The following is a 10,401-nucleotide window of genomic DNA, read 5'->3' on the forward strand; positions in this document are numbered from 1 at the left end:
GTTGCTACTTTGCACATATGCTGGGGGACGGATTTAATTCTTTCCATTTGTGAATCGATTGTACGTACCTTTCATAATAAAACTAAAGCTTTATTGTATGCTATTCCCAACACCGTAATTCGAACATTGTCCCACTTGTCACTTTGCGCCCTCCCATGACTCCCTGCACGCGACTTACCGGCGGTCGGTGGAATGCGTGTTGCATAAATGCATCTACGACCTTCATATCCCCTGGGGCCGGTCGACCAGTGTCAGCTTACTCATGTTTTGCACCAATCATCGGTAGATAACGGTTGTGATAGATAAGACCCCGGGCAAGCATTGCACAAGAGATCACACAGATCAGACCGGGCGGCATGAACTTGCCCGAACGGGCCCATCGCGAACCCATCATACCGGCTAGCACCAGTGCCGTACCGATCTGTAGCAGTGGCCGTGGCGGTTCATTCGAGGACAGCATCGCACCATACCCTAGCAGTGCACCGAACGTAAGACCGGCCGCTAGCGAGGGTACCGAACCTGCAGAAACAGAATGTTGTCGGTGTAAATAGTGCATGCTGTCGGTGTGTCGCTATCGTTGCGAAACTACATCATTGCGTCACAAACCTGCTTTCGCATATCCTACGATACCACCGGCGGCCACGGTAGCGGCGTAAGCAAACCCAAGAATATCAACCGGCATTTCAACGTTGGGTGGGGTTTCAAAAAACAAGAACTGCGGTCTAATTTATACACAAATTCACGTTTCACACACGTATTCCGCTCTGTTGTGAGGTAGATGATGTATGTAAATAAACTTCCAGAACCGCCATTTGTCAATGAAACGTCAAATGGCTGGAGCACGGTTTGACATTTGTTTTCGAATTGTACGCTTTCTTTCCGTTGGTTGCACAATTCGAGCCAGCTGACCAGATTTGGTTATTGTTCGTTTATCTATTGTTATTCATAGTATTGCCTGTGCTTTGTGGGTGTGCGATAGAAGAATGTAACTCCAAAGTTTGTGGTTAACATTAGATAGTATCCTACATACGGCTATATTTGTCTTTTCTTTCGCCGATTATTCCATCCATTGGGTTGTTCCGCTTGCAATGGGCCGTGAGTGTGCTCATCGTTGCTTAAATGATAATTATTACATGATCAACTTTTGAACGTCGCTTTTGTAGGTATGCTGTAGTCGTTCCTTGCCTTTATCTTAACGATATCTTTGTGTGTGCTTGAACAAACATGTTTTGCAAAATTCAGGTGAGGATAGTTTTCACGCTGTGAAAACGCATCATCGGCCTACCATCAAGGAACATAGAATATGTACGGTCAGCAAGAAGCTTTCATTTAGTCCTATCATTTACGTCATTGGAAGAATTAGCATATCTTCCTTTGCTTTGCTTAACTACTTGATTTTTCCCCCCGCATTACAATACGTTTTGTGTGCCTTCTGTGTTCGATGATACAGAGATGCTTTCGGCTGAAGCATGACTAGAATGATTAAGAAACGGGAAACTATTTTAAAGCAATGAGGTTTGCAAAATGTTTGCAATATTTCCGTAAACCCTTACCGGGAAAGCTAATCGTGCTGGATACGTTAGCAAAACATTATCGTGACAATCGATGAAATAGACGTGCAGAGATTAGGTTCATATACACACAATGGTACGGTGAGGATTTGTTACTTTTGAATTTTTTAATATGATTTCTTCTGCATCTATGCGCATAAACCAATAGAAGACAACGTTGAGAAAGGAACAACGATAACGGCCCTTCCTAATGTTACCGCCAGAGCAATGTAGACAAAATGAAAGAGATGAAACGCGTTAAGAAAAACTGTGTACACAAATGTAAAGTACCTAAAAAATCTTGACCTTGCCTGTTGCTTTTTAAAGGAAATTTTGTTTCAACGAAATCCAACTGCCACAACGTATCACTGCAATGCAGAAGCTCACTACATCTGACCCCTTTTTTACCCCAAACCTACACAACATATAAGCGCATATACACTCATCGTATCCTTTTGCATAACAACACTTGCCTGTCGGGTTGTAGCGCTGGCGAAGTTTTCTTTTTTAACACTATCTACATGTATTTGTTAAATAGTCAATATGTTTAGGAGAAGGAGGGGATGAAAAAACTAATCAACTCTATTGCTTGATCTCTCCTGAACCGATTAGCTCGTCTTCCGTCACATCCTTTCGGTGCGTTCCGAGCCAGAATGCAAACGGTGACAATGTGAATCATTTTTATACATCGGCCGTTTATAAATGCCTTATCGTATTGGGGTAGGATAATGCAATGCAATGCAATTTTGATTCAGCTTACTACATACAATCGCTCGAAATCGGCCTTATTGGTTACTGCTATGTGTAATGTTACTGTGACCATATCTCCGCCACGTTCGCTTTTGTTTTCATTTACAACACTTCGTACGCACTTTTCTGTTTCCACGTTCCATGGAATGAATTAGAGCTTTGTACGCTTGGTACGACCATCATTCTACGCGTTAATGCATTGGTGTGTTTGTGTTTTTGTGTGGCTTTTACATGTCCGACTCTCGACCTTGCCCCTTTTCGGCCCCTTTTAAGGAGACTACTAATGCTACTAATTTGTGTCTTCTGCTTTCACTTTGTTTCATTGTTTTGCCACCATATCGCCGATACCGTGCCTTTGTTTCATTTTGTAGCGTAATTTTCATTGGTATGCTTTGTATTGTTTTTTTTTAATAATTAATTGGTTTTTTGTTCTGTTCACTTTAAGCGTTTCATACACGACTTTGTTTTTCTCCATATTCTTCTTAACTCCTATCTAAAGCCTTTTCACTCTTACTCTTATATGCGTACAATGTTTAAAATGATAGTAAAGTGATACGAATACTGGCGCGCACATAAATGAACGATCGCCCTCTAGCGCCACGAATCTTATGAAGCGAAGTGAATTACTAAACAAAAACCGTCCCTTCTAAATGCACCGATCCCGGCTTGACTGATAAATCGGTACCGTGTCCCTGAACATACCATACATGATGAGTTCCGTACGAGGCGATATACAGAACACAATGTATCACAATGTTTGCAAAAACAAAAACAAAACGAAGCGAAAAGCGTGTCACGCTTGCACAAGCTTACTGCCTTACACATCGATCACTCTGTTCGCTGGCGCTGCTAGTACAGTTTCGTCTTTCGGCCACACTTTAACATTGTGCTGATGGTTTCGTTCCGCAGCAACGTTGCCAGCTCGCGCTCCGTGTTCGGTGGACGCTTCCGGTTCCGGTTGCCGGTCGGCGGGTTCAACGGTTGTCGTCGATTGTGGTCCTGCACGTTGGTTCTGCCCGGTGTTGACCGGCACTCAGACGTACTGAAAGTTGTCCGGTCGCAGCAATGGTTCGTGCTCCACGTGCTTATCAAACTCGAAGAACTGCATCCAGTCGGTACGCTGTGGTTGCACCAGCCCGAAACAACTGCACTCGAGGAAATCGAACAAATTTTTCAACGGACCTCGGTTGAACGGGCTCTTTCCACCCTTCGCCTGGAAGTGACGGTACCGGCCACGGTTCAGACGCTCGTTGGTCGTCATACCGAGACACACGACCTGATAGCTCTGACAGATGGTCAACACCGTGACCCAGGACATGTGCAGCAGGGCATTACCCATCACCCAACCGACCCAAGGATTGCAGGAACCGATCGCTTGCAGGGCGGACCATAAACCTAACGAAGGGTAACGTTTTAATTAGTACGCGTATGATGATTCTTTCAATCGGCTTGCAAGCTTTTTACCATCGTCCATGTTGATAGAGCATGTTTGTACGTAGAAATTGGAGCCGCCGTACAACATCCAGCCACACATGATTAGAAGCATCCACAAGAATCCCATAAAGTATTTGTGATTTTTAGCACCTACAGTAAAAGAAACGCAACAAATTAGCCTAAATGTCCCTTCGGAAGGGGTGGTTTGTTTGACGAGGTTTAAGCTTACCGATACAGTTGCCCACCCACGGACAGTGATGATCGAACCGGGCTACGCACCGATCGCACACGGAACAGTGCTTCGAGCGTACCGGTCGCCGGACTAGACAGGCGGAACAGAATGCCGACGGTTCAAATCCACTTGCACCGCGCTCCGAAAGTTCGATGATGGTCTGAAATGTTTGATCAATCAGCGGTGTTCAATGTGTGGTTTTGCTGGTTTTGATAGCAACACCGAGCTTACCCTAAACCGCTGCTCTTGTGTCGGTTGGATGACACCGGGATTACCGCGCCAAGATTTCAGGAAACAAACCCACAACGCCGCACTGCAGGCAAGGAACGCCATCGAAGCGAGGAACGAAACGGTTGGTGCGATATACGTCAGCCAGGTAACGTAGAACCACAGCTTGGTGGCCATGTACACACTCAACGGTAGCAGCGCCATCAGGTTTTCGTCGAACAGATGCTGCCCAATCGTGTACGACACGCTGTACAGACAGGCGAGCAGGAAAATTTTGATGATGATCTGCGTATCGGCACAGAAGACTAACCCGACCAGGTAAAATACCAGAAACGGTGTCGCTATCATGCTCCACCAGCGGAACCGTTTGTCGAGCGTCATGCGAACGAGCAGGTTCCGGCGGTGCGATTGTTGCGTGAGTTCCCGGATCCGATCGGACACCTTCGAACCGATCCAGATCGAACCCAGGTGCGGCTGAAGCATCGTGAGCGGGGTGTCACCGCGTAGATTCGGCACTTCCATATTTGCCTTACCCTTCAACACAAGCGTACTGATGGCGGTTGCGTTACGCGCAAGGATGGCCCAGTGCAGTGCCGTATTGCCGTGCGTGTGATCCGCTAGGCTTGGGTTAGCGCCCAACGTTAGTAGCAAACGGACCGGATCCAGGGCGGATATCTTCCAGGCAGCCCACATCAGGGCCGTCATGCCACCGCGATCCTGCAAGTCGGGATTCACCCCTCGCGCTATAAAGTACGCCACCAGTGCCGTGTGTCCGAATTGGGCTGCGAGGTGAATACACGAACAGCCTTCCGCATCGCGAAGGCTTGGATCTGCACCAGCCGCCAACAGCAGCACCACCGCACCCAGATGACCCTGCCGTGTGGCCCAATGGAGCGGGGTAGCATTCAGTTCGCCCCCGACCGCATCGACTATCGCACCCTTATCGAGGAAATATTTGATGATATCTTTACGATTATTAATCGCCGCCCAGTGTAAGAGGGTTACGGTTTCGCTGTCTGGCTGGTTCACATCCCAACCTGCTTCAATGAGCTCTTTAACGCGTGCTATCGCACCGTACTGTGTTGCTTTCACGATATCGAACCCACTGTAATCGTGCTCCACCGGAGCGACAGCCGTTTCGTGCGTTATCAAACCATCCCGGTCATGGCGCTCCGGTTCCGAGCAACCACCGGCAGCTGCACTGCAAGCACTCTGGTACATGGTTCGCTTGCCTCACTTCTGTGCCGTGTTTTTTGGCCAATTCTACCGAAACCTCCTCCGCAATGAAGCCACTAGGAGGGGTCTCCGGTGGTGCTGCAATGGAAGCTAATTTATTTTCACGCTCTGCGAATTTGCGCACCGTGCAATTACGCTTCCGTCACCGCACTGAACCATAAAATTGTCCCCAGCGGGTTATCCCCTACTATTACCGCCGACCAAATCACTTTGCACTGGTAATTAATAGTGTTCTTACATTAAAATCATAAATCGCACTTTTTATCAATCCGCAAATTTCGATTTTTTTCATCGTCTTGGTTATTTTGACAGCTACTGACAGCGGTTGACATATTTCCATTCACAAAAGAAAAAAAAAACACTCGGAAACAAACCACACACCATTTACAAGATCGCATGGTAGACAAATAATGTTTATCGAGTGAAACGATTTGTTGTTAAATTGACAATACTTTTCGGATACTTTTTTTTATTTAAATCAAAAACAGAATTAAAGAACAATTACACAATGAAGAAAAGGAAAAATATTCAGCTAACCAGAAGTTTACGGAGATCAAAATCGGAAAAAAAACCTTATACATAAGTGTAGAGTTCTTGTATTTATTAGTATTTTTCGACCGCCTTCGGGTTAGACGAGTAGCCGTTTCTTCTGGATAGCCAGAACATGTATGTATTTCAGATTCTTCTCAAGACTTGTTGATACCCGTTTTGTAAAACAAAGTTGTTGTTTTAATGTCTTATAGGAACTTCGATTCCACAGCAATTCTTTCGTCTCTGGTTTGTCAAACAAGTGTTTATTAATTCTAAAAATACTTGTTACAATTATTGTGTTGCTATTGTAAAAGCAAGAAAGAACGGAGAGACAAAGATTGTATTTTTTGGTGGGTTATGGTTTACATCTTTAAATTGTTATATTTTTTTAGGTTATCCTGCTGAGACCTTCCTTGTTTAGGTTATTTTCCGCGCTTCCACACTTTGGGCGATTTTATCCTGTTTATTTCAGTTGTCGCTCAAGTCCCTCAATATATTGCAATTCCGCGTGTAAGTTGTATGTCAAGACGCTGTCCATTTCTTTTCTCGCTTGCGGATGATCTCTGTTTTATTACTTTGGGTTAACTGAGATGGCTTGAGCAGACCATCTTCTTCTTCTGCACTCTGCGAGGCACCCTGGGTGGTTCCATAGGGGAATCCAGCATCCTGAGCCTTCTTCTATTACTCCACCGTATTGGGCTTTCGCTCGAAAGCCTCAAAGATTTCCGAGAACGGCAACTTAGGCCATATGTCCCAACATAGCAGATCAGACTATCGGAATGCGATTAAAGATAGAGGAATAGACTGAATGCCAAATATCAAAATCGCCTAAAATTAAGCTTCTATCAAGGAGACTTTTTATAAAATCAAAGATAACCTCTTGTTCGTAATGAAACAAGTTTATGTCCAGTAATTCCAAAACAGCATTTTCTTTTTCTGAAAGAGAAAGATTGCGGAATTTCTCTTGAGCTAGCGCTTGTGCAACTGTAAAACTCCTGTATCCAATTGCGTTACCAAAAATACTTGCACCTCTTGGGTTATAGGAATCGAAACAATCCACATTCAATTGTTGAAGATACACAAATATATTGGCCGTAATCTGTTCGTTTGAGCTACGTAAACGGTGTACCAAAAAACGTGAATCGTTCTTCCTATTGATGTCGCTTGCATCAAATCCAGAGGTAATCAAGCTGTGTAACATGTACACGCAGCCCCATTCAATAGTTAAATAAAATAAAGCGATCCCTTTTTTATTAATATCGTACTGATCGAATGCCTTTTTGATTAGATATTTGAATGTAGGTATACTTTTCCTATGATTATTGATATATTTAATCTCTATTGGTTGTCGCATAAACTTTATAATTAATTCCACCGTAACGACCATTTTGGACTTCTGCAGTATATAACTAACCATTTGTGTATTGCCGTAGGTTATAGCTACATACAATAATTCCTCTATATTGAATTCTAGATCTTTGCGAGCGAATACGTCACAGCAACTATCTTTAAATGGAAGCTCTATTTCGAATTCCTCATAGTCATTATCGTTTTTATCTTCATAATCGTCGACAATGCTATCTTCCTCAATACAATCTATCTTCTGTTCCCTGCAGAATTTGCTGAACAACGTTTTAAACAAATCTATTTGATTGTTTTTAATTGCATAACGGACACAATAATATAGTACATTAACATTATTAATGTTGAAAATAAGAGAGGGTTGTTGTTCAACAAGATAATTAATACATTCATATCTGCATTTATTCAAAGATAGCTGTAATAGTAGTAGCTGGGTACGATCGCTCAAACCCAACTTTTGTGCAGCTGATTTTTCAATTAACTGACGAAACATAGAAATACTGCAGTCAAATATTACATTTTCCGGCACTGATGATGTTAGTAAGTCAGCAAACATATCTATTTTTTTCTCTTCAATAAGATACTTTGCCACACGTTCGCTTAGTTCGTCTGCTAAGTCCTTTTGATCCATACAATCAACAAAATAGTTCGTATACATATATGCCATCGAAAGTAATGAATAAATATCATTGGAACACACCTGTTTGCTCAAATTGTCTATGTTAGGTTCTACACCACTTTTGAAGAGCATTTCTATTAAATCCCAATCTCCACGAAGAAATGCATAATCTAAAGCATTCCATCCAAAAAGCTTATCCTTTGCATTAATACGATCAAGAGGCATCTTCTTTAATATTGACTCCATGATTATATCTCCTGTGTATTCTACCAAATGCAATGGTAAACGGCCAAATTTGTCCTCGACAGTAACAGCAGAAGGATTATTACACAATATTTCTGCAATCTGATCATTACATCCGTTCACCAGCGCCAAATGTAAATCACAACCTTTGCTTTCTTTAAGAATAAGTCGATCTAAAAATTCGCGAATTTTTCTTAATGAATCCGACCAAATCGCTTGAGAGTGAAAAATGCTCTCATTCTTAAAACGATTCACATTTTGGAACAACCAGCAGGCAGAAAAATACTCTGCGAAAATTCGATGCCGAAATTGAGGCATTCCACCTTGTACTCCAAGAACGATTTCCGTTTTCTTATCATCCTTTTTCACTTCCTCCATTATCTCTTCCACAAGCTGCCGTTCCTTCTTGGATAACAGTTTTTCTCTATCTTTTGCATCAAATATAACGTACATGGCCAACAGCATGTGCTGCTTCATTATTTCTTTTTGCAATGAACCTTCGTTGTTTTTGGATGTAGCTGGCCATCCATCAGAAACGGTTGTGTCTGTTTTATTTCTGATTAAACTTTTCATCTCTCTTGCTATAATGTTTTCAATCAGATTGAATTCATTCAGCATCTTTTGGTGAACGCTGATATATACCGAATGCCACCTCTCACTTTCACTTTTGCATTGAATTGAGCTTCCCTCAAGAAGAGATTTTATAAAATCGTGAATAATCTTTCCTCCGCATTTAAAGAACTGTTGGTGCAGTAAATTCAAAACAGCACTTTCTTTTTCTGAGGAAGAAAAATCACGAAATTTAGCTACAACTAGCGCTTCTGCTATTGTAAATTCACTTTCTTCAATTGCGAACTCAAAAATGCTCTTATCTCTTGGACCAAAGGCGTTGAAACAATTTACATACGATTCTTGTTGCAGGTACACAAATATATTGGCCGTATTCCGCTCGAAGTGATTTTCGAAACGGTGTTCAAAAGCATGAAAATGATTCATCTTTTTGATGCTGTTTGGATCAAACCCAATAGCAAATAAGCTGTGCAACATGTACACGCAGCCATCTTTAACGATCCTAAGATACAAATCCGACCTTTCTTGAGTAGAACGGCACTGACTGAATACCTTCTTAATTAGATATTTGAATGTAGGTATACTGTTTTTATGATTATTGTTATTGGGGTTTTCTATTCGTGTTTGTCGCCTAATCCCTATAATTAAGTCCACCGTAACAACCATTTTCGTCTTTTGCAGTATATAACTAGCCATTTGTGTGTTGCCATAGTTTATAGCTACATACAACAATCTTTCTTTATTTAATGGGTTGTCTGAGAATTCGTAACAGCAACTATCTTTAAATGGAAGCTCTATTTCGAATTTCTCATAGTCATTATCGCTTTTATCTTCATAATCGTCGATAATGTTATCTTCTTCAATACAATCGATCTTCTGTTCCCTGCAGAATTTGCTGAACAACGTTTTAAACAAATCTATTTGATTGTTTTTAATTGCAAGTCGGGTACAATAGTATAATACATTAACCTTACTAATAAGAAACACAAGAGAGGGTTGTTGTTCAACAAGATAATTAATAAATTCAAATTTATATTTCTCTAAAGATAGCTGTAACAATCGCTTGGCACGATTGCTGAAACCCAACTTCTGTGGACCTGATTTTGTAATTAACTGACGAAACATAGAAATACTGCCTTCAGTTACAACTTTTTCCAACATCGATGAAGAATTTGATTCAGCTAGTGGAGCATATATATCTATTTTTTTCTCTTCAATTAGATACTTTGCCACACGTTCGCTTAGTACGTCTGCTAATCCCTTTTGATCCATACAATAATCCAAATAGTGCATATACGTAGATTCCATCCGAAGTAATGAATAAATATCATTGGAACACACCTGTTGGATCAAATTGTCTATGTTAGGTTCTAAACCACTTTTGAAGAGCATTTCTATTAAATCCCAATTTCCACGAAAAAATGCATAATCCAAAGCATTCCATCCAAAAAGCTTATCCTTTGCATTAATACGATCAAGAGGCATCTTCTTTAATATTGACTCCATGATTATATCTCCTGTGTATTCTACCAAATGCAATGGTAAACGGTCAAATTTGTCCTCAACAGTAACAGCAGAAGGATTATTAAACAGTATTTCTTCAACCTGATTAAAGGAGTCGTTCACCAGCGCCAAGTGTAAATCAC

At 41.7% G+C, this 10,401-nt stretch overlaps 2 protein-coding genes across 2 annotated transcripts in view; both read right to left on the minus strand.

Annotated features, from left to right (window-relative positions):
* Positions 1–69: 69 nt before the first annotated feature.
* Positions 70–812, minus strand: LOC125768429 (transmembrane protein 14 homolog). Its single transcript, XM_049436057.1, has 2 exons — positions 607–812; positions 70–519 (listed from the first exon to the last, which is right to left on the minus strand). The coding sequence occupies exons 1-2, from the start codon at positions 680–682 to the stop codon at positions 257–259; spliced, it is 339 nt and encodes a 112-aa protein (XP_049292014.1). The 5' UTR covers positions 683–812; the 3' UTR covers positions 70–256.
* Positions 813–2,697: 1,885 nt separating this feature from the next.
* Positions 2,698–10,401, minus strand: part of LOC125768328 (palmitoyltransferase Hip14) — a 42,888-nt gene continuing 35,184 nt past the window's right edge. The window contains exons 4-7 of the mRNA XM_049435787.1: positions 4,198–8,134; positions 3,964–4,126; positions 3,765–3,884; positions 2,698–3,695 (exon numbers count right to left, since the gene is read on the minus strand). Of these exons, the coding sequence (XP_049291744.1) occupies positions 3,334–3,695; positions 3,765–3,884; positions 3,964–4,126; positions 4,198–5,415 (1,863 nt within the window). The 5' untranslated portion in view covers positions 5,416–8,134 and the 3' untranslated portion in view covers positions 2,698–3,333. The remainder of the gene's footprint in view (positions 3,696–3,764; positions 3,885–3,963; positions 4,127–4,197; positions 8,135–10,401) is intronic.

The sequence above is a fragment of the Anopheles funestus genome, chromosome 3RL (genome assembly GCF_943734845.2).
Source record: "Anopheles funestus chromosome 3RL, idAnoFuneDA-416_04, whole genome shotgun sequence".
In the NCBI taxonomy this organism is placed as follows: Eukaryota; Metazoa; Arthropoda; class Insecta; order Diptera; family Culicidae; genus Anopheles; species Anopheles funestus.

Coding starts and splice junctions, on each gene's coding strand:
- LOC125768429 (XM_049436057.1), bottom strand. CDS start 682: ATGCCGGTTGATATTCTTGGGTTTGCTTACGCCGCTACCGTGGCCGCC. Junction 520..606: donor CGTAGGATATGCGAAAGCAG/GTTTGTGACGCA, acceptor CTGTTTCTGCAG/GTTCGGTACCCTCGCTAGCG.